The sequence below is a fragment of the Dendrobates tinctorius genome, unplaced genomic scaffold (assembly GCF_039654945.1).
Source record: "Dendrobates tinctorius isolate UK_male_01 unplaced genomic scaffold, ASM3965494v1 ptg000098l, whole genome shotgun sequence".
Taxonomy (NCBI): Eukaryota; Metazoa; Chordata; class Amphibia; order Anura; family Dendrobatidae; genus Dendrobates; species Dendrobates tinctorius.
In genome coordinates, this window is record NW_027361766.1 from 29,373,005 (window position 1) to 29,398,161 (window position 25,157).

The 25,157-nt window shown below is 43.4% G+C and overlaps 1 protein-coding gene across 1 annotated transcript in view; it reads left to right on the top strand.

Moving 5' to 3' along the window:
- LOC141099139 (sushi, von Willebrand factor type A, EGF and pentraxin domain-containing protein 1-like) overlaps window positions 1–24,719 on the top strand; it is a 233,144-nt gene extending 208,425 nt beyond the window's left edge. The window contains exons 22-25 of the mRNA XM_073587275.1: window positions 9,848–10,039; window positions 12,697–12,793; window positions 23,088–23,167; window positions 24,367–24,719. Coding sequence (XP_073443376.1) covers window positions 9,848–10,039; window positions 12,697–12,793; window positions 23,088–23,167; window positions 24,367–24,563 — 566 coding nt within the window. The 3' untranslated portion in view covers window positions 24,564–24,719. The remainder of the gene's footprint in view (window positions 1–9,847; window positions 10,040–12,696; window positions 12,794–23,087; window positions 23,168–24,366) is intronic.
- Window positions 24,720–25,157: the final 438 nt, after the last annotated feature.

Genomic DNA, 25,157 nt, shown 5'->3' on the forward strand with positions numbered 1-25,157 from the left:
CATCTCATCTTCTGTTTGGAGAAAAATATAATCTATTTATTTAAATTATGGGGAAATGTGTTGAGTAGTGATAAGCGAGCACTAAAATGCTCGGGTGCTCGTTGCTTGGGTCAAGCAAATTGGAATGCTCTCGTGCTCAACTCGAGCAACGAGCCCAATGCAAGTCTATTGGAAAACAGCATTTTTGCCGCGACCCTGGCCTTTTAGGGTCTAAAAATGTCTGAAATTGATGGGAACAGTGCTCAAATGACAGGGGAACATCATGGGGAAGACCCCGGGGAAGCATTGTTCACAGCTCTGAACAATGTTTTCAGAGTCTTATGCCACTTTTACAGGCGCACAATAAAACATACAAAAACGAAACCAAAATGGATTTTCCTGGGAAATATGTTAAGGAACATCCTTTCCAGGGTAATTATTTGTATGTATGGCAAAATAAATAAGCCAAAACAAAAATGTTTCTCAACCTCTTGGGCTATGTTCATACACAGCGTTTTTGATGCATTTTCTTTATTTTTTTTATTTTTTTTTATATAGCGCTAACATATTCCGCAGCGCTTTACAGTTTTGCACATATTTTCATCACTGTCCCTGATGGGGCTCACAATCTAAATTCCCTATCAGTATGTCTTTGGAGTGTGGGAGGAAACCGGAGTGCCCGGAGGAAACCCACGCAAACATGGGTAGAACATACAAACTCCTTGCAGATGTTGTCCTTGGTGGGATTCCAGGATTCCAGCGCTGCAAGGCTGCAGCGCTATCCACTGAGCCACCGTGCTGCCCACACTTTGTAACTTTACCATTGCTTTCAACCAAGAGAAATGCTTTCACTGGGAAATGTCATTTGAACATTTTACAACCTTATATGGCCATGTGGTGTGTGACACATCATCAGACACATCCTGTTCCATTTATGAAAGAGGGACTCTGAAAGTCACAAAGCCTACTTTTATGGGTCCAGCAGTTGGCACTCAGTATTCCTAGAGAGCCATCAGCCGGCTATGCTTTGTTGTTCCCATTATTAAACAGTGGGTCTCTTATACTGTTATTGCGTATGCAGTGAGTGGCAGGGCTGCCCAAAATTTGGACACACCCCAATAACCCATTGAACAGAGTCATTTCGTACTCCCATTATGTTTGCTCATGAAGTGAATGCAAGGCCTGCTCCAAATTTGGATGTACTCCAATAACCCATTGAACAGATGTCCTGGATGGCCACATGAAAACAAAGTTCCCATTATTCAATTGGTACTCCCATATTGTTTGCCTATGCATTGAATGCAAGGCCTGCCCTATACCAAAGTTTCACGCACCCCAATAAGCCTTTGAACCAACGTCCTAGATGTCCACATGGAACCAAAGTTTACAGTATTCATTTAGTCCTCCCATACTGTTTGCCTATGCATTGAATGCAAGGCCTGCCCTGCAAAAAAGTTACATGCATCCCAATAAGCCTTTGACCTGACGTCCTGGATGGCAACATGACAAGAAATTTCCCATTATATATTTGGTACTCCTATACTGTTTGCTTATGCATTGAATGCAAGGCCTGCCCTGCACCAAAGTTACACACACCCCAATAAGCCTTTGATCTGACGTCCTGGGTGGCCACATGAAACCAAAATTCCCATTATTCATTTGGTCCTCCCATATTGTTTGCCTATGCATTGAATGCAAGGCCTGCCCTGCACAAAAGTTACATGCACCCCAATAAGCCTTTGAACCAACGTACTGGGTGGCCACATGAAACCAAAGTTCCCATTATTAGTCATTTGGTACTCCTATAAAGTTTGCCCTTGAAGTGAATGCAATGCTTGCTCCAAATTTGGACGCACTCCAATAAACCATTGAACAGATGTCCTGGATGGCCACATGAAACCAAAGTTCCAATTATTCATTTGGTACTCCCATAATGTTTTCTTATGCATTGAATGCAAGGCCTGCCCTGCACAAAAGTTACACGCACCCCAATAAGCCTTTGAACGATGTCTTGAATGGCCACATGAAAATAAAGTTCCCATTATTAGTCATTTGTTATTCCCATAGTTTGCCCATGAAGTGAATGCAAGGCCTGCCCCAAATTTGCACACACCCAATCCCCCTTGAAATAAATGTGGATGATGGCCTACGAAAAATGTTTTCCCAGTTTAAAGGAGCGGGTCTCCTATACTTGTAATGCCTGTACACTAAGTGTATGGGCTGCCAAACATTTCCCCCTGGGAGTACACCTCAACATACTGTGTAAACATTTTTTGTACGGGCATCATAAACACTCTTGAAAAAAATAACTTGGCTGTTGTATCACAGAATGCGTTCAACCTGGTGATCTAGTTGTGGTGTCGGAAGAGACGTGGAGGATGGCATCCTAAAAATGTTTTCCCAGTTTAAAGGAGTGGGTCTCCTATACTTGTAATGCCTATGCACTAAGTCTATAGGCTGCCAAACATTTACTCCTTGGAGGTACACCTCAACATACACATTACACAGTACGTAAACATTTTTTGTATGGGCATCAAAAACACCCTTTAACACAATAATGTGGCTGTTGCATCATGGACCACGGTCACCATGGTGATCTAGTGGTGGCTGATGAGGGTGTGGAGAAGGAGGTGGATAACAGCAAATAGGTATACACTTCCTGATTTTGCCTATGTGTGGGTGTGAAGAGATGCATGGGAATATACCTCCCACAAAATGACACTGGATTTGAGGTTATGTTTCGCTGTTATCATTCGGTGGTGTAGAAAAGTTTGGCCCAATGCAGCCCTTGTTCATTTTTAACGTCAGCCTGTCAGAATTTTCAGTTGACAGGTGGATGCGCTTATCATGTATAATTCCACCAACGACACTAAAAACCCGCTCTGACAAAACGCCAGCAGCAGGGCAGGCACCTCCAAGGCATAGAGAGCCAGTTCATGCCACATGTCCAGCTTGAAAACCCAATAATTAAAAGGCACAGAGGAATCATGGAGGACATTAGTACGGTTAGCAAGGAACTCCCTCAGCATCTTCCAAAACTTTGCACTCCTTGTGAGAGTACCGCGCGTCTCAGGGCCAGTGTGATGGGAGGGTCTGAGAAAACTCTCCCAGAAATTTGCTAGTGTTCATCTTCCTCTGCTGGATTGAAGTTGTGTCTCTCTCACCTCTACTCATTGGTTATCCAACAAACAGTGACCTCTGCCTCCAGTGTTTTCAGATGGGAATTTTTTTTAATAATTTTGTAACAATGGCCTTCTGGTACTGCACCATTTTAGTACACCTGTCTGCCTCTGGAAGAAGAGATTGAAAGTTCTCCTTGTAGCGTGGGTCTAGAAGTGTCACCAACCAGTAATGACCATCTCCCAAATTTGTAGAATATGAGGGTCACGGGAAAGGCAGCGCAACCTAAAGTCAGCCATGCATGTCAGACTGTTAACAGGCAAGACTTCTGTGTCCTCACCAAGAGGATGACTGACCATGCTCTCCTCCTCCTCCCTGTCCTCAGGCCATCCACGCTGAACAGACTGTACAAAAGTTATGCTCGTAGTACCGTCTATAGTGCATGAAAGTAGCTCCTGTTCTTCCTCCTTCTCTTCCTCATTGTCAACCAATCCACGTTGGGATGACATGAGGTTGTGCTGTGTGTTCACCTGTGGAGATATCTAAAAATGGCAGTTTGGAGAAGGCACCCTTCAAATATCAGGGACCTGGAGCAGTTTGCCAAAGAAGAATGGTCTAAAATTCCAGCAGAGCATTGTAAGAAACTCATTGATGGTTACCGGAAGCGGTTGGTCGCAGTTATTTTGGCTAAAGGTTGTGCAACCAAGTATTAGGCTGAGGGTGCCAATGCTTTTGTCTGGCCCATTTTTGGAGTTTTGTGTGAAATGATCAATGTTTTGGTTTTTGCTTCATTCTGCTTTGTGTTTTTTCATTTAAGACAAATTAAATGCAGATAATAATACCAAAGAATTTGTGTTTGCAATCATTTTCAGGAAGAAACTGAGTATTATCTGACAGAATTGCAGGGGTGTCAATACTTTTGGCCACAGCTCTAGTGTCAAGAACTAGGGTAACACACAGCAAAAACAGTTGAATGGAGGCCTCAAATGCCACAATTTGTAGCCCATAGATAGATAAGGCGTGTGACGGAGATACCACACTTTCAAATATCTGGCCTGTATATATATTTTTTGGGCCAGTAAAATTGTGTCAATAAGTAGGCTAAGACACAACTAAAACAATTCTATGGCGGCCTGAAATGGCACAATTTTGACCGCAATTATATGCGATCCGTGTGGAGGACAAAACCCCGTGGTAAATATCTGCCCTGTAGCTAAATATTTTTTTGGTAGCTAAATATTTTTTGGCAGCAAAATGGTGTCAAGAAATTGTATAGGACACTCCAAAAAAAATTGAACAGTGCCACAAAAATGGCAGTATTTTCTTTGCACTCAGATGTGATTGCTGGGACGGGCAAACTCGTTTAAAATAGCTGGATTTTCACGCTGTACTATGAAAAGGATCTGGCTGTATTCTACAGTGTCAACAAGCAAATGGAGAAAAAAACATGTGCTCTGGATTGCTTTTGGATAAAATAATCATGATTAAGATGCAAAAATGTTTTTTTCCTCGCCACTGATACCTGGGGCTATGTATATACGGTCAATATATGTAATAGGCAGCAGCAGCAGACAGTAATGGAATGGACCCTCTTGATGTATGCAGTGAAGAATGCCACATACAATGCCTGCCTGACTAGCAGTGATATCTATATACCCACATACAATGCCTGCTTGCCTTGCACTGATATGTATATACGCACATAGACTCCCTGCCTACCTAGCACTGCAATCTATATACCCCATAATTAGTCCTTAGAAGGACTGTTGGTTTAGCAGGATTTGTGTATTCAATTATGGTATACCCACAGTAACTGTATACCCAACCTATTCTGTCCCTATCGTTGCAGCAACTCTCCCTACACTGGCGATTCCGGAGCTGACTAGGATGAGCAGGGGGGCGCCAGGTCTGATATAATGCCACAACCAACATGGCTGAGTCATTGCAGTGCAGGGCAGACAATCCCTGCATGTTGATTGGCACTCTAAAGAGCACCAAACATGCAGGGCGGGGACCCAAGCTCCCACCGAATAATCACAGAAATGCACGGCACTCGCCTAGTACCGCATTGCTCGGGTGAGTACTAAGCATTACCGAGTATGCTCGCTCATCACTAGTGTTGAGGCATCCCTGTGACATCAGTGGGGCATCAGCTTTTACTTCAAAGATAAGTTCCTTTTGGTTTATATCTTAGTTGTTCCTAGCATTGCGCTTTTCTGGACAGAGTTCAGATGTTGCTCATGGGATCTGTTGTAGCCATTCTTCCAACTTAGGGGTTACTGCTCCAAGTGCTCCTATCACCACTGGAATCACCATTGCCTTCACCTTCCACCCTTTGAGGCCCTGGTATTTCTCCAGCTTCTCATATTCCTTCTTTCTGATGTTGCTGTCACTTGGCACTGCCACATCTATTATCATTGTTGTCTTCTGGTCCTTGTCTACTATCACAATGTCTGGTTTGTTAGCCAATACCTGCTTATCCGTCTGGATCTTGAAGTCCCACAGGATTTTAGCCCTTTCATTCTCCACCACTTTCTCTGGCGTTACCCACCTGGACTTAGGTGGACTTAGCCCATATACTGTGCAGATGTTCCTGTATACCATTCCTGCTACTTGGTTGTGGCGTGCGGTATACGCTGTTCTTGCTTGCATTTTGCATCCTACCAGTATGTGTTGCACTGTTTCTAAGGTTTCTTTGCATAGTCTGCACCTTGGGTCTTGTCTTGTGTGGTAGATTCCTGCTTCTATGGATCTGGTACTTAGTGCTTGCTCTTGTGCAGCTATGATTAGCGCCTCTGTGGTGCTGCTTTGGAGTCCAGCTTTCTCCAGCCATTGGTAGGCTTTCTCCATGTTAGCCACCTCCATTATCTGTCGATGGTACATCCCATGCAGCGGCTTGTCTTGCAATGGCGCTTCATGTTCCTGTTCTTCCTTCCATGCTTATCAAGCCTCAACCACCTTCCTTCCTGTTGGTATATCTTTGGGTGTTAGACTTAGGGTGGAGACCTCCATGCATTGTGAAGAGCTTTTGTGTCTTCAGCTTCCATCTCTTCTTTTGTCCAGCACACTATGCCGGCAGGGTATCTGATAACTGGCAGGGCATATGTATTGATGGCGCAGATTTTATTCTTTCCATTGAGCTGGCTTTTCAGGACCTGTCTTACCCTTTGATGATATTTGGATGTTGCCTCTTTCCTTGCCTCCTCATCTTGGTTACCATATCCCTGTGAGATGCCGAGGTACTTGTCGCATGTCTGTACATCTGATAAGTGTCCTGCTGATAATTCCACTCCATCAGTCTTGACTACCTTGCCTCTCTTTATTACCAACGGGCCACACTTCTCCAGTTCGAAGGACATCCCGATGTCTTTGTTGTAGATCCTTTTCAGGTGGATCAGTGAATTGATGTTTCGTTAGTTTTTTGCAGCTTGATCTCATCCATGCAGAGACGGTGGCTGATGGTGCTTCCACTATTGAACATGTATCCATAGCCAGACTCTATAATTATCTGTCTGAGGGGGTTCAAACCTATGCAGAACAGCAATGGGGACAGTGCATCACCTTGGTGTATGCCACATTTGATGGTAACTTCTGAATATTCATTCCTCTTAAACATCGGCACACGTGACTGCCAGCAGCAGCAGAAAGGCTGACACGGTGCACTACTGAAAATCAATGAATACTCACTGCTCTCCACACAAACCATCCCTGCGTGCAGAGCACTGAGTATTCCGGCAGCTGCCCTTCGGCTTGCAAGCTGCGCATTTTTTCCCTGCCATGCGCTGTTTACAAGCATTAAGCAGCTGCTGGCAACAGAGCAGGATGCTGCGAGGAAGCCCAGGGAATGTAAGTGTAATGTTTTGGGTTTTTTTTAATCTTTTCTGGTGGTGCCATGCATACCAGGGTAAGGAAAGGATGGGACCAATCATATCAGGATACGGATGGGGCCATGCATACAAGGATGGGGGTGGGGCCAATCATACCATAATGAGACCATTCATACCAGGTTGCTAAAAAGAAATGAATATTCATTGTCCTTCATGCCCATGGGAGTGGAATGCACTGAAAATTAATTTCTCTTTAGCAGCGGGCACAGGAGTTAGCCCCAGTCGCTCGCTCCTGCCTCTATGACCCACTGCGGTTGAGGTAGGTACAGGAAGCGGTATTGCTGAAATGTTCAAGCAAGTTTATTAACATGGCATAAGCTGCACTGGATGGGAAAACAAGTGAACAGCATTTTCCAGGAACAAAGTAACAAACAGAAAAATAAACAGTCCATATAGTACTGCGGGTCCACCCACTCAGGTCAGTATCTTTAGCACACGCACAATGGAGGTCTCCACACCACCAGCCACAGACACTGAATGAGACATCTGCCTTCCATTTTATTAGCCAAACCATGCCCCTGGGGTTGGGATATGTGAGCGGTCATTCCCACCCATTTCTTATGACCGCTCGTAAAACCCGGCCCTGGAATGGCCAAATAACTCTCTCAACACAATACGTGCTGGAGCATGTGTGGTGCCCCTGAGGGTTCAGTCATCACAGAGGTACTGCACCTCCTCCTGAGGTGTAGTATCCCTCTCCCCAGGTAAGGTGGTAACATCTGACCAGACTCCAGCACCTACATCCAGCACAGACACCTTAGAACAGCAGATCACCCATTATGGCAGCTGCTTTGGTTCATGAAGGGCACTGGGTGGTGGGTGGAGCTTAGATTACACTAGAGGGGAAAGCTGACAGGAAGTTAAGTCAGTTCCCCGCAGGGGGAAGCAGAGAGAGGACCTCTCTGCAGTCAGACTCCCCATAGAAGGGGAGAAAGACAGTTCCCCACTGGGGGAAAGAGGGAAAGGATGTAGATGCAGCAGCCTCCTGTGAGCTAGAGCTGCTGGCAAGGAAAGAGGAAGAAAGAAGGATCAGTTGTTCAGAAGGAAGATAGATAAGAATGGAAAGTGAGGAGGAGAGAGACTGGGGACTAGGGCTAGTGCAAAGGCCTTTCCTAAGTTCAAAGCACCAAGGCCGGGCACCGGTATCCAAGGCTGTGTGTGATACTAATGATCCTACAGCAGAAACCGGAGGAATAGAAGTTGTGACCACTTTATTCCCACCTAAGACTCGAAGACACAGCAGCAACGTGTGTGAGCCGGGACATGATTGCATGGAGTCCCTGAAGCAGGCTGCAGCTGCATGTCATACGAGTGGAGTTATAGGTAACATCAAGAAGGAGGAACTTGAGTGTAATTTAGAACTACAAGTACTTCAGTTTAGCGCTGGAAAGGAGACGTTCAGAAAAGGCACACGAAAGGGAGTGCTGGAAGGGTGTATTCCATCTGCCTGGGAGTTGGCTGAGCCCCTGACCTGGAGGCTGCGTCACTGAAGCGGGCACCTGTCTGTGCCAGAAACGTGAGAATTGGAACTGCACTCAGCTGTGTCATTGCCTCCTTCCTGCACCAACCTACTCAGCACTGCTACATCTCTGTGCCTAACACTACACCATAATAATAATAATAATAATAATCTTTATTTATATAGCGCCAACATATTCCGCAGCGCTTTACAGTTTACCTCAACACCATCTACTACTGCCCTGGGACTACCGCTCTGCCTGTGGAGAGCTATTACATCTTTGCTGCACCCCACCATCTGTCCCAGAGGGTCTGCACCGCAGCGCTGGTCATCTCTGACCAGATACCACAGGTGACGTCACGAACTATCTACCTATAAACTTTATTCCATTCCACCTATTTTACATGGACACCCAGGGCCACGGACCGGGTCACTTCCACCGTGACACATCCCTTTAAGACACCGGCCTGGTACCGAGTAATCAATCCCACAGCCCTGGGGGCGCTCCACATGCTTCCGAGTTCACATCAGCACAGCTAATAGCCGCGATGACACATCTCCCCTCCACTCGTCTGGCGGCCATCTTAATATATATATATATCTATGTATATAAACACCTTATCATGTCTGTCTGTAACCGAAAACCTGCCGCGCTGATTGGTCACAGCCGCCAGGCCCCCCGCCAGGCCGCAACCAATCAGCAACAGGAGCAGTGCGCAGGCGCGGTCCGCAATTAGAAGTACGCACGCCACCGCTACCGTGCCGTCGGGAGATCAGCGGTCTTTGGGCTCAGCAGCGGTCTTTGGCGTCAGCAGCGGTCTTTGGTGCAAAGCAGTACTGGGAACGGAAGATGCCGGCAGCGTGGAGAGGAGGGACAGATTCCGGAGGCCGTCGGATGGTGAGTATATCACATTTTTTATTTTAATCTCCCGCTGGCCATATTCTAGAGTACCCGATGCTTTAGAATGGGGCCAGCAGCTAGTATATATGTCTTTTTTAAATGAGATTCAATAATGGTTGTTATTTTAGGGTGTATGTTATACTAGTGCTATTCCGCAATTGTTCTATAAAATTGTTAATGGTCCATTATGAGAGGAAATACACCATCTTTATCCGGCTTCAGAGATCTATTTTAGTAGTGTACATGGTTTGTATCTGGTAACAGACCCACTTTATACTGTACATGAACCACTGTGTACAGTTCAATGTGTAAGGAGATGAGCTAATAGAGTCTTTTTAAAATAAGTTTTTGGTCGCTTAGCAGTAGAAAAACCCATAAAAAACACACATTAGGTTAACACTGAGTTTGCTATATATTCTAATACTGTAATGATTACGACACAATGTAAAACTGCTTAATTTTGAATACAATAATAAATTAGCTCCTGTTCCTTTTTTGCAGATGCCTGCACATCACCTCCTGAACTTCCCTTTGCAGTGGTGGATATAGAAGTTAGCAACCCTGAGTACGCTGATAGGGAAGAAAGTTTACAGTACAAATGTCGTCCGGGTTTTGTTCCCGTTAGTGGCTCAAATAATAAAATTATGTGTCTTGAAAACCTCAAATGGTCAAAGTATGATGTATTCTGCACAGGTAAATTTATTTTAGAATCACATTTCTATTACAATGCAGGACAGATCATCAATATAAGATCTGCAGGGGTCCAACATTGGGTTTCCCACTGACAAGCTGTTACAAGCTCTGGCGGTGATGAACAATGTGCAAGGCACACTATTAGGCTGTCTGTCAGTATAACATTCATAGGCTGAATAATGCTCTACACTACATAAATAGTGCATGGCATTATGTATGTGATTAAAAAATCGGGCGTTCAAGTCCCTAGGGAACTAATAAATATTGTAAAAATAAAATTGTTTTTAAGTATTAAAAATTAAGCGAAAATAAAGAAAAATCCAAATTTTCTGATAAAAAGTTGATTAATCTATTTATATAAGTGTCTTGTAATGTTTTCATTTCCTGTTCTGTCCAGATGTCACCGTATCCCAGAATTCCAAGCGGAGGACCGCCATATTGGGACATCCAAGTGATGGGTGTCTCAATGTGGAAACTGCTGCTGGTACCAACCTATTGCCTGGTACCACCAGCGGAACACCGTCGTACCACACATACACACACTCTATACGCCGAACGCACCACACACACACTCACACACAAACCCTATAAGACGTACGCACCACTCACACACACATACTCTATACGCATATGCACCACACACACACACACTCTATACGCCGTACGCAACACACAATAAGACTCACACACACACAGACTCACACACCAAGACTCAAACACTGCTGCTACCAACCTATTACGCGGTACCACCAACACCGTCGCACCACACACACTCTATACGCCATACACACCACATACACACACAAACACTCACACACACTCTATACACCATACGCACCACACACACACACTCACACCACTCTCACACTCACTCTCACACTCACACTTAGTTACTCACACACTCTCACAGTCACACACCTACACTCTCACACTCACACTCTCTCGCAGCCTTTTGCGCGGTACCACCAGCGGAACACCATCACACTGCACCTGTGCGAATTCCGTGCAGGCGCAGTGAATCATTCAGCTGATCCCGGCAGCAGATGCGTGACTTGTCTACAGGCAGAGGAAGTCGGTCACAATAAAGGGATTTTCCCATGAGCGAAAGTTCATTTTAAAAATTGTCTGTGTCTGACCGTGTACGGCACATACCACATCTCCTGAGCAGGGGAGGAAGCAAAAGACAATACTGACATTACAGCAGGGGATCACAGAGGATTCATTTTGTGGGGTAAAATATTTCACTGACTGTTTTTAAACAATATTTTACCTCACAAAATGTATCCTCTGCGAGCTCCTGCTGTAATGCCAGTATTGTCTTTTGCTTCCTCCCCTGCCCAGGAGCTGTGGTATGTACTGTACACGGTCACAGGGGTGAGAGAGACAGAGCACAGGGGGGAGACAGCTCAAATGGGACAGCACATGAGGGGAGAACACAGCACAGGAAGGAGAGAAACAGCAGACAAGGGGGATAGCACATGGGGTAGACAGGTCAAAGAAGAGAGCACAGACAGGAGAAGTCAGCACAAAGGGAAAGAGAGAGTGGATAGGTGGGTGAGCACATGGGGGGAGAGATTCTCAAGCGCTGCAAAGCCTGCCCCCATCGTGACATTACCGCCCTCTCGATGCGATAGCATCGGGCCTCCATCTAGTTTAATAATAAACAAATAAATTAAAAAACAAAATACCGTATGTGGTGTCACCACATCTGTAACAACCAGTATAAAAGTATATCTTTATCATGCTGAGGGCCACAAAAATACACAAACTTTCCAGAAATTCCATTTTTGTTCATGGCACCTCACATAAAATAAAATAAAAATGATAAAACATATATAAACCTTAAAATATTACCAATAAAAATTACAGTTTATTACTCAAAAACTCTGCACACACAAAAATGAAAAAAATCATTGCTCTAGTTTTTTAAGTGATTTTCTTGTGCAAAAGTGGAAAAACATAAAGCAAAAACTTTAGGTATCACTAATCGTATCAATCCATACTATAAAACTAACTTTTTAATCTTGCATAGAGAGCATACACAAAAAAGCAAAAAAAAAATGGAATAAAGTGATCAAAAAGTCATAGCACAAGCGGTCAGACAATCGTAGCTTCACTTTCCCTAAGAGGACTATCAGATCCTTCTCTAAGTAATAAATCCAATGCCTTTGATAATCACTTGGTGTCCTGCTGCAGATTTACTAATTTTATTGTTTATACTGTTAACAACAGCTATTGTTTCAATTTGGAAAGTATCAAAAGAGGTAGACTTGAAGGCCCGCCATACACAGTAGATACCTGAAGAACAGACGATGGTTCAGCCAATCGTTCATCCTGCAGCTATCTTGGCTAACTCTCCCAGTGCTCTCCAGCCATGCGCTTTGTTCTCTAGAACATATCTGTGGTAGCGGCTTATCTCCGGGAGAACGATATAATAATCTGAAATTAGACATACTGAATTGATATTTTACCTCGACAATGACTCTCAAACACATACAGTAAGTCTGTTGTCCAAACCTGTCGTTATCAGCAGGTTTGGCCAACATTAATCTAATGTGTATGGGGGGAGAGTAAATATATTCTGTTTTCTTAAGTCTATTTCTGATTTCAAAAGTTTTAAACCAAGTCCAAAAATAACTTTTCTTTTTACCATGCAGCGATATCATGTGGCAATCCAGGACAAATAGAAAACGGAGAGATGCAATATGACCACTTCTCTTTTGGTTCAAGAGTCAACTACACTTGTAATCCAGGGTAGGTTGGCGTTTGAGAAGTCAGTTTTTCAGGAGAGAACTGACAATTTATTTAGTATAAAAAACTATTACAAATGTAGAATTATTAATATATGTAAAACAGCAGATTGGCTTATCACAACTTGTAACCTCTTAACGCTCCATCATGGAGTGGATTACGACGTGTGGAGCGGTCTCAGGAGCTGTGCACTCACAGAGGGCAGATGCCGACTTTGGTACACAGCTGACATCTAACTCTAAAGGGCCCGTCACACTATGCGATATCGCTAGCAGTATCGTTATAACGTCACTGGTTTTGTGACGTAGCAGCGATATTGCTAGCGATATCACTATGTCTGATACTTGCCTCTGACCGCTCCCCCGCTGGTTATCGCTGATCGCGCGAGAACATCCTGGACCGTTTCTCGTCGTCAGCTTCCTGCTGGGCTTCCTGTGGCGCCGACGAGCAACGCGTGGACGCGGGCGGGAGGACGTCAGGATCGCCTCGTCTGACAGGTAAGTATTGACCCCCGACCCCTGCATTGTCGCTGGTGAGATCTGCCTGTGTGGCAGCTCACTAGCGACCACTTAGCGATGTACCAGCGATCCTGACTGGGTCATATCGCTGGTCGGGATCGCTGGTACATCGCTAAGTGTGACAGTACCTTTAGCTTCAATGTTTTTAACCCCTTAAATACTGTTTCTAGTCCATGACAAAATATTGATTAAAACTGCAATTCTTTCGTTTTGATTTTTTTTCTTGTTACGCCATTTACCAATTTGATTAATTTAGTTTATATTCTCATAGATCAGACTTTCACAAATGCAGTGATACCAAATATGTATATTTAAGAAAATGTATTTCTTAATTTTTAATGGCAGAAAAAGGGGGTGATTTGAAATGTTATATATTTTTTTAGAATTTTTTTAAAACATTTTTCACTCTTCACTGTGTTTGTTGCTCCCCAATGAAGTTGTGATCATCTGATTGCTTGTGCTATATGCAGCAATGCCGCAGCATTGCTGTATATAGCAAAACTCAAGGGCTGTTTTCACAGGAGTACCGTCATGACAGGCAAGGGGTCTTCAGTGGACCCCTGGCTGTCAAAGCAACCCATGGAATGACATGCCCCCTTGCCGCCGTGCTTTCAATGCTGCTGTCAGAGATTGACAACGGCATTTAACACGTTTAATACATCAGCCTTCATCATCTGGAAAAGATCCAGTAAGTCCTATGTTGGTAAAGGATTAAAGAAAATCATATAACTCAAGTATATGTCCTGTATTGATTAGTCATCTACACCGCTTTAAATACGACCTTTCATCAGAAATACATGGCTACATTCACAAGTTAGTAAATCATTTACATGCGCTGTCACTGTTTTTCACATTCTATTATAATCTATGGTTCTGCTCACACATGTATACCTTTTTGCAGACTGTGTCTCCATTTAAATATTTTTGACATATATCTGTTTTCATGGGTCCATGAAAACTCACTGACAGCACACATTGCCATCCATGTGCAACCCTTCTGATGTCCAGTTTTGCAAAAATAGAATAACCATTATGCCAGCTCACCGATTCAAGTAGTCCAGTCTGCATGGAAATCACGATCCAAACTTTTGTGTAGTAATTGAAGAAATGTAGAAAAAAAATATATTTCCAGCTCCTGATTAAAACTCTTTACATTTTATTCCATGATAATATGAAAAAAAGATTTTTTAGTGCAAGACAGACGTGCAAAAGCAACGCGTTTCGAGCGTGTGCAACCGTTTTTTGTCAAAGCTTGTGATTTAGCATCGAATAAAATGTAAAGAAATTTATTAAGGAGCTTGTGATATAATTTTCTACATTTCTGTCTAGTTTTAGCATTGCAATGTATGCGAAAAGCTTTACAATGTATTTATTTTTCTCATATGTGAAAATCACTGACTAAACACTGATGAAAAATGGACCATTTTTTTTTAAACCAGAAAAATCATTGATGTCTGAATGAGTCTCATAAAACGTAATGATAGTCTGCTCTCCTCACTGATCTCCATTCAGAGCTAGATGTTATTACAAAGTGCCATGAGTAGAGCTGCCAGTGAGGATGGGTGGCAGTACTGGAGAGCTGAGCTTTGCTTCATTGTAAACACTTCTAGCAGCTCATCTCTTACAGTGCTGTCAGCTGTGCGGCACTCCCCTCACACTGACTGCTGTTAGATGAAAGATGAAAGTTATGTGCAATCACACTCATCTCTGCCCTATGCCTTCCATTTTTTAATCGCATACAAGTCTGCCGTGAGATCAGTGAGGAGAGCGGACTGTCGCTCATTACATTACATGTTTCATACTGATAAACCTGTTTTAAGCTATTGTATGGGGTGTATTCTTCTTTCACCTTTGCGTTGCTGCCTGCTTCTGATTGGCCAATGTTATACAGAGGAAGAAGTACACTCCCCCAATGAAAAATCTCTGGTATGGTAAAACCCCCTGGGACTTAACTTAAGGTATAGTCTAAACATTACAAGCTAATACCACCATAATATAGAGGAAAAATTAAAGAATAAACATTACATTTGACTCAACTCTTAGCCACTATTATATAATGCGGCTAAACATGTTCAAGCTGGTGAAAGTCCCATGTGAATCTGAATAGATGAATATTCAGTGCAGATCATAGACTTGAGTGCTATGATCTTATTTAAAGGGGATCTTTAGGGGAGGTTGGCGTCTTCACCCGACGTGGCTTAAAGTGGTGGACATGGGTGGTATAACCAAAGAGCTAGAGCACTTCTTCCAAATGAACGAAGGGAGTACTGAGACCACAACGGTATGGGATGCCATGAAGGCGTTTACGAGGGGACTTTTTATAAGTGAGATTGCGAGGTGTAAGACCAAAACTAAATTGGCAGATCAACAAATAAAGGATGACCTGACAAGAGCGGAGGCAGACATGATTTTGGCGCCAACGAGTGAAGCTCACAATAGACTAAAATTGGCTCAGGAGGCAGTTGATAAACTGCACATGATGCAAGCTGAGAGGAAAAGGGCATTTCAGCAAGCCCAATTCTTTGAAGAAGGAGAGAGAGTAGGTCACTTGTTGGCGGTGATATCTGCGGCACAAAGGGAGTTTTCCAGGGTGTATAAACTGAGAGATCAAACAGGGGCGACTCTGACAGACACAAAGGACATACTGGAGGTCTTCAAGGCATATTATATGGCACTGTACACTTCGAGAGCACGGGACACAGAGGGGGATGTGGAGAAATTTTTGGAAGGCATTTCACTGCCTAAATTGTCTGAGGAAGATAGGTTGAGGTTGGAAGAACCTGTGAGTGTGGAGGAGGTGGAGTGTGCAATACTGTCTATGCCCAATAACTAGTGTTGAGCATTCCGATACCGCAAGTATCGGGTATCGGCCGATACTTGCTGTATCGGAATTCCGATACCGACTTCCGATATTTTTTCAATATCGGAATTCGGCATCGGAATCGGAAGTTCAAAGTTGATTGACAGCCTGATGTCATCATGATGCGCGGTGTGTGCGCATCATGATGCGCCGTCATTTCGGGCCTTCCGGGGGTCTCTGCCGGCCTGCCGGGGGTTGTGTGGACTGCCCGGGGTCTGTACCGGCCTGCCGGGGGGCTGTGCCGGCCTGCCGGTGGTCTGTGCACCCTGTGGGGGTCTGTACCGGCCTGCCGGGGGGCTGTGCCGGCCTGCCGGGGGGCTGTGCTGATGTCCGGGGGTCTGTGCAAGCATCGTCCGATGGGACTACAAGTCCCATCTGGTGATGCCTGCTACCATGACAGTGATTGACACATTAGCCAATGATGGGACAGTAGTAGTCCCATCATCCGGCTAATGTGTTAAATGTTAAAAAAAAAAAAAATACTACATACATACTACATACATACTACATGCATGCTACATACATGCTACATACATACTACATGCATACTACATACATACTACATGCTACATACATACTACATATATACTACATGCATGCTACATACATACTACATGCTACATACATACTACATGCTACATACATACTACATGCTACATACATACTACATATATACTACATACATACTACATACATGCTACATACATGCTACATACTGCATGCTACATACATACTACATACATACTACATACATACTACATGCATGCTACATGCATGCTACATACATACTACATACATGCTACATACATACTGCATGCTACATGCATACTACATACATACTACATACATACTACATGCTACATACATACCACATATATACTACATACATGCTACATACATACTACATACATACTACATACATGCTACATGCTACATACATACTACATATATACTACATGCATGCTACATATATACTGCATGCTACATGCATGCTACATACATACTACATACATACTACATGCTACATACATACCACATATATACTACATACATACAATACATTCATACAATACATACATAGACATACAGTACATATAACATAGAGTAACATACTTACCAATACTTGTCACATTGTTCCCCGAAGCCATAGTCTTTTCCGGAATAAATATTAACATAACAAACCACAAAAATACTCACCCACGATCCGAAGCAGTCCACGAGTGTGTCCCACGACGATCTTGGGTAGAGAACTGCAGCATCAGATGATGCTGCCGTTCTCTACGGGCTGCAGGAATCCAATGACGGAAGGTAGGTATCCTTCCGCACTGTATTCCTCCGCCACTTAAAAAAAAAAAAAGTCCCTAGTCTCACTTTATGCCATTGCTGCGTGGGAAATTCCCACACAGCAATGGCATAAAGTGAGACTAGGGACTTTTTTTTTTTTTAAGTGGCGGAGGAATACAGTGCGGAAGGATACCTACCTTCCGTCATTGGATTCCTACAGCCCGTAGAGAACGGCAGCATCAGCTGATGCTGCAGTTCTCTACCCAAGATCGTCGTGGGACACACTCGTGGACTGCTTCGGATCGTGGGTGAGTATTTTTGTGGTTTGTTATGTTAATATTTATTCCGGAAAAGACAATGGCTTCGGGGAACAATGTGACAAGTATTGGTAAGTATGTTACTCTATGTTATATGTACTGTATGTCTATGTATGTATTGTATGAATGTATTGTATGTATGTAGTATATATGTGGTATGTATGTAGCATGTAGTATGTATGCAGTATGTATGTAGCATGCATGTAGCATGCAGTATGTATGTAGCATGCATGTAGTATATATGTAGTATGTATGTGGTATGTATGTAGCATGTAGTATGTATGTAGCATGCATGTAGTATGTATGTAGTATGTATGTAGCATGCATGTAGTATATATGTAGTATGTATGTAGCATGTAGTATGTAGCATGCATGTAGTATATATGTAGTATGTATGTAGCATGTAGTATGTATGTAGCATGCATGTAGTATATATGTAGTATGTATGTAGCATGTAGTATATATGTAGCATGCATGTAGTATATATGTAGTATGTATGTAGCATGTAGTATATATGTAGCATGCATGTAGTATGTATGTAGCATGCATGTAGTATATATGTAGTATGTATGTAGCATGTAGTATGTATGTAGCATGCATGTAGTATATATGTAGTATGTATGTAGCATGTAGTATATATGTAGCATGCATGTAGTATATATGTAGTATGTATGTAGCATGTAGTATGTATGTAGCATGCATGTAGTATATATGTAGTATGTAGCATGTAGTATGTATGTAGCATGCATGTAGTATGTATGTAGCATGCATGTAGTATGTATGTGGTATGTATGTAGCATGTAGTATGTATGTAGCATGCATGTAGTATATATGTGTTATGTATGTAGCATGTAGCATGCATGTAGCATGCATGTAGTATGTATGTAGTATGTATATAGTATGTATGTGGTATGTATGTAGCATGCATGTAGTATGTATGTAGTATATATGTGGTATGTATGTAGCATGTAGTATGTATGTAGCATGCAGTATGTATGTAGCATGCATGTAGTATGTATGTAGTATATATGTAGTATGTATGTTGCATGTAGTATTTATGTAGTATGAATGTAGCATGTATGTAGTATGTAATATGAATGTAGCATGTATGTAGTATGCATGTTGTATGTATGTAGCATGTATGTAGCATGTAATTTTTTTTTTTTTATTTTTTTTTTACATTCAACACATTAGCCGGATGATGGGACTACTACTGTCCCATCATTGGCTAATGTGTCAATCACTGTCATGGTAGCAGGCATCGCCCGATGGGACTTGTAGTCCCATCGGACGATGCCTGCACAGACCACCGGCAGGCCGGCACAGCCCCCCGGAGCCTGCACAGACCACCGGCAGGCCGGCACAGCCCCCCGGAGCCTGCACAGCCCCCCGGCAGGCCGGCACAGCCCCCCGGCAGGCCGGCACAGCCCACCGGAGCCTGCACAGACCACCGGCAGGCCGGCACAGCCCCCCGGCAGGCCGGCACAGACCACCGGAGCCTGCACAGACCCCCTGGCAGGCCGGCACAGCCCCCCGAAAGGCCCGTACAGACCCCAGAGAGGCTGTACAAGGCAAAAACAGGGTTTTTCTTATTCCGATACCGGAAGTCCCATAGACTTGAATGGGACTTCCGGTATCGGAATCGGCGATACCGATACTTTTTTTAAAGATCGGCCGATCCATTCCGATCCGATACTTTGAAGTATCGGACGGTATCGCTCAACTCTACCAATAACAAATCACCGGGAGCTGATGGTCTACCTGGGGAGGTGTACAGGGAGTTAGTGGAACTGCTGGCTCTGAAATTGAAATCTGTGTTTGATGAGGCTTTAGTGACGGGGGCACTGCCGAGATCAATGGAGGAAGCGGTGATAGTAGTTCTGCCGAAGGAGGGAAAAGATCCCATGGATGCGGAGTCGTACAGGCCCATTTCGTTGTTGACAACGGATGTCAAAATACTCGCTAAGATCCTGGCCACCCGGCTCACCGGGGTTGCGCATACCATTATACACGAGGACCAGTCGGGCTTTATGCCTAACCGCTCCACGGCTGTTAACTTAAGAAGATTATTTCTTAATATGCAACTGCCTGCTGATAATGGTGGCAGAATAGTGATGTCATTGGACGCTAGGAAAGCATTTGATAGCGTGGAATGGCAATACTTATGGAAAATTATGGAACTGATGGGATTCGGCCCCGCGTTCATGGCCTGGGTGAAGTTATTGTACTCATCCCCAAAGGCGGTAGTTAAGGTGAATGGAAAACAGTCCGGGATGATTGACTTGCATAGGGGCACAAGGCAGGGGTGTCCGCTGTCCCCGCTATTGTTCGCGGTGGCAGTGGAGCCCCTGGCGGCCAAGATCAGAGCTGAGAGGGGAGTGGTCGGATTTAAATTTGGGAAGCTGGAGGAAAAAAGCTGGATATCATTGTATGCCGACGACATCCTGTTGTTTTTGGAAAGTGCAGGAGAGACACTGGGGTGCGCGATGGATGTAATTAAACAATTTGGGAGCATTTCGGGACTGGAGATAAATTGGCACAAGTCTTATGTCATGGCTGTGGATAGAGCAATAGAAGCGGAGGAGATAGATGAGAGGGGGAAACAACTCCAGCTAGTTTCACAGTTTAAATACCTAGGGATATGGGTAGCTGTTCCACTGTCCCGATTCACGGGTCTGAATTTGGTTCCTCTGCTAGAGAAATTCAAAGGGAAAATAGGTGCATGGTGCAAATTGGCTTTAACGGTAACGGGTAGAACTAACCTGATTAAGATGGTCCTTATGCCACAACTAATGTACGTTTTGCACAATTCGCCGATATGGCTACCAAAAAAAACGGTTTCGGGGCATTGATTCTATCTTCAGATCCTTGATATGGGGCAAGAAGCAGGCACGGATTAAATTTGGAACTCTGCAAAAAGGAAAGGAAGAGGGAGGACTGGCCGCACCAAATCCATGGGTCTATTTCTTGGCAGTACAGGGCCAGCATGTCAGGGGATGGAGAGATCTCGATTGTGGAGGAGCAGCTCACCGGGTGCTGGTACATGTGACGGGGAGACGCCCAGTTATCCAGGGTCTAGAGGATGGTACCTTTAAGAAACTGGGAGCACCATATCCTACCATAGGCATGATTCAGAAGGTATGGGACACCATTAAAAGGATCAGAGGGGTGGATGAGCTGACTAGGTACTCACCGGTGTGGGACAATGAGCATCTGCCGGAACTTAATAAACTGCGTCAAATGGGCAATTGGAAGGCGAAAGGAGTGAGATATGTGTGCCAGCTGCAGAATGGAATGGACCTGAAGACCTTTGAGACATTGAGAGAGGAATTTGATATGCCTTCGGTATGGGGGTTTCAATACTATATGCTTCGACATGCTTGGAGGGCACAGTGTAGATTGGGAGCCATGACGGTTCAGGGCGACATTGTACTAGACTTTGTGTGTATGAAGGGAGGGACGAGGGGAGTTATATCGAGCATATATCATGATCTACTACACTCCTATCTGGGGGACAATCACCTCACTGCAAAGAGTAAATGGGAAAGGGAGGTGGGTACCCTCACAACAGAACAATGGGAGGCTATTCTTGAATATGTCCCGAAGATCTCTCTAAGCGAGCAGGCACGGCTCTCCCAATTATATGTAATATATAGAACATACAAAACACCGCTGGTCCTATTCAAGGCGGGCTTGAGGGGAGACTCTAGCTGCCCTAGATGTGGCACAGACCAGGCCGGACTGTTACACATGCTATGGTCGTGTCCGCGGCTGGTGGCATACTGGCTGGTCGTTATCAACAAAATTGAGAGAGCTTATGCATGTACGCTCGACAGGAATCCAGTGCTGTGTTTTGGGGGAGGTGGATGGGATACCTGTCTCAGAACATTACAAGGTGGCAATAGCGAGGTTGCTGTATGTGGCACGCAAACTAATAGCACGAAAATGGAAGGATTCGGAACCCCCCACTAGGAGGGAATTTATTGCTCAGACACGTACGGTAATGCATTTAGAGGAAAGCATTTACAGGCGAAGGCATGGTGAAAGCACTTTGGAAAAAATATGGTCCGCCTGGATGGCGGTGATATTATTGCTAAGACTCTCAAGTATACCCGGCATAAGGAGTATTGGGGGAGGGGGGAGGGGGGATGCCTTTGATTGTATTACTACAAGATATGTGAATTGTTACATGTATAGTGATATCCACTGTTTGTTGTTTAAAATCTTTTGAAACCTAAATAAAAATAACTGGTTTAAAAAAAAAAAAGGGGATCTTTAATCAGGTGGGGTCTGCTACCTTGTCTGAGAACAGCATAATGTAGAGACAGAGACCCTGATTCCAGTGATGTGTCACTGGGCTGTTTTATCAGCAGAAGATTATCACTGGAGGGCTAGTAAATCTGCAGCTATGCAGTCCTCCATAATTCATGAGTTCTGTATAACCCCTACCCTTCACTATTTGGCAGATTTCTACCTATGCATGGTATACACATATACATATACACAAATTGTCAATCAGTGGTATGTGCAGGGTTATATATCATTCTGCTTTAAGCAAACTGGTAGATCTATACTCTGGATGCGATTTTATCAAAACTGCAGAAAGCAGACCAGTAAGTGATGCATTAATGGAATCAGGGTCTCTGACCCTACATCATGCTGCAATCAGATGTGGTAGCTAAAGCCTGGTGACAAAATTCCTTTTAAGTATCCACAATTTCCCAAAAGATTACTTGTTGTTTTAACTGTTCTGTAAAAACAAACGCTGTAATTTGATTGATTGCTATGGGCAACAAGGCAACAAGCTTTTTGTTAGACAGTTTTATCCAGACCATTTTTCTAAGAATCAGTAAATTAAGTAATCCCAGAGGTGGCCAGGATTACAATTAGACTTTATTCACACATCAGTATTTTTTCTATCAGTATTTCATCAGTATTTTGTGTGCCAACCGATGTCAATTTTTCATCTATAGTTTATTCCTGTATGTTCCACCCCTGGTTTTGACATACAAACACTGATGAAAAATACTGACCCAATAGTGAATGTGCGAATAAGACCTTATGGAAACATCTTAGCTCTTAGTACTAAACATACAGTATGTAGTGACTCACATTCCCTTCCATATGAGTAAAGGAGACAGGGCAGTACAGTAATTCAAGGCACTTCTGTCTGTTGCTTTTAGATAGGAAGATATGAATAGCCAAGATGGAAATATCCATTTGAGACTGTGTTTTCTTCAGTGTCGCTCTTCTTCTGAAAACTATTTTTTTAAATCAAATATGTTATTGACTTTCTCTTATTATTATTCATATTCAAGATATTCGATGATGTCAAAAAGAAATTACAGAGAATGTCAAGCAGACGGAACTTGGAGTGGTAAACCTCCAGTGTGCAAAGGTAAGGTACCAAGAAAGACATTTACTTTTGAATTATTATTGACGTCATGAGACAATGACAGAGGATGCATTTATTCTGGGTGATTATTGGCCTGTCGGAACAGGCTACACTACAAGCCATCTGACGAACGAGCGAAAAGCTTATTATTTGGGTCAAATGACTAAGGCCGGTTTCACATTTGCGCTTTATAGCGCAGCGACGGCCCGCTAAGCCCCGCCCATGTGCGCCGAACGCAGCATGTTGCATTTCGGCGCGCACGGCGCACCTTCAAAAGTGCGCAGCGCACGGCAAAATCCTGCTAGCGCACGGCCAGCGCACAATCTGCGCACCCTATGCTAAAGATAGGGTGCGCAGATCGCAAGCGTCCATGTGCGCTAGTAGGTGGCGATGACCGGATGGGGCGGGCAGGGAGCTGGGAGGGGCGGGGCTTAGCGGCGGCCATGCACAGGCCGTTGCTGCGCTATAAAGCGCAAATGTGAAACCGGCCTAAGTTTTCTAGCTTTATACAGTTCTGTAATTTGATTTTTCACTTTGATTTTGAGCATCATTCCAAATCCAGACCTCCAAGGGAGTTTCTATAGGAAGTCAAAAAAGTTCTGATCCCAAACCAAGCTTACTGAAGAGTTATAGCATAGAGCACGTCATGAATTAGATGAGCAGGCATCACCATTCCCTGTCGCCCCCTCATCCCACCCTAATTCAACCCATTTTGGCAGAGTTGGCCAAAACTGTCATGAAAATGTCAAAGGTTGCACAATTGTTCTGCATCCTCGCATTGTACAAAAAGTTTGAGACTTATCAAAGTGTTTTAAACCATATTTCTGGAATTCATACTTTTGATTAATTGGGGCCATAGTCTAAGATATACTTTGATATCTCTGGAACATGGGACATCAATACTCAGTGTGTGGCTTGCCAAGTTTCCTCTTCAATACTTTCTCCCTCTTTTATACAAAAGTATCCCTTCCATACAAGACAGCATAATCTTCAGCAATGATGTAAAAACTATAGACTTTTTTGTAAGCCTTAAGCAACTGTTTAATATATAGTAGAATTTATCCTTTAATGCTGTTTTAATAATTAAATGATAGGTTAAATAGAAAATAAGACAAGACGGTGAAAACAGAGTGAATACATTTCTTTTATGAAAAGATATATGAATGTATAGGACTGGTGTCATTGATATTCTTGTTTCATAGAACCTGTGTGTGATCAAATCTGGGAATTGCAAGAAGAAGCTCGGAAATGTACATCTACCCCAGATGAAGTGATAAAGTATCTTCAGGTGCAGTACCTCTACCATCAAATTGAAAGCTTGAAATTGGACAATGAAATTAAGAAAAATCAGAAAGATGCTGCTGTTCAAACCAGATCCACATCAGATAAGAAGAACTAGAAGACCTGAATTTTTGGTTTACTCTTTATAACATGCTTTAATGCAATAAGATTACAGTGAAATTGATTAGCTATGCAGTATTACGGTATGTAAACTTGTTTAAAAAATATATATATCATATACATAAATACTACCTAATAAACTCATTTACTCAAATGTTGATTGTTCTTTTGTATATAGAGCCTAAGCACCATATTACTTTTTTTTTAAAGAGCTGCCAAACTTTTCAGTTATTTATATATTTTAAGGCCTTTTAAGGTCCTGATACCCCCAGCAATCACTCAAATTTAAAGGCTGCTGAGAAGTGCACAACTCAGGATAGGCAGAAGTCCAAAGCTCCTGATTGAATGAACGACCAGGACAAGGTAAGGACTGAATAAAAAGTCTTAGGTCCCGTTTCATCATAGTGTTTAAGCCAGTATTCTGGCATAAAATATTTTTAAAAGTTGCAAAATTGTGAAAAAAATATTACATCTCTTGATGTCTCCACAACACTTTCGTCCAACTCTGCAAAATGAGCAGAAAAGGGAGGAAATGGCAAGGGATGGTGTATAACACCTGCCCAGCGTACATTACCCCAGAAATGTTACTCCA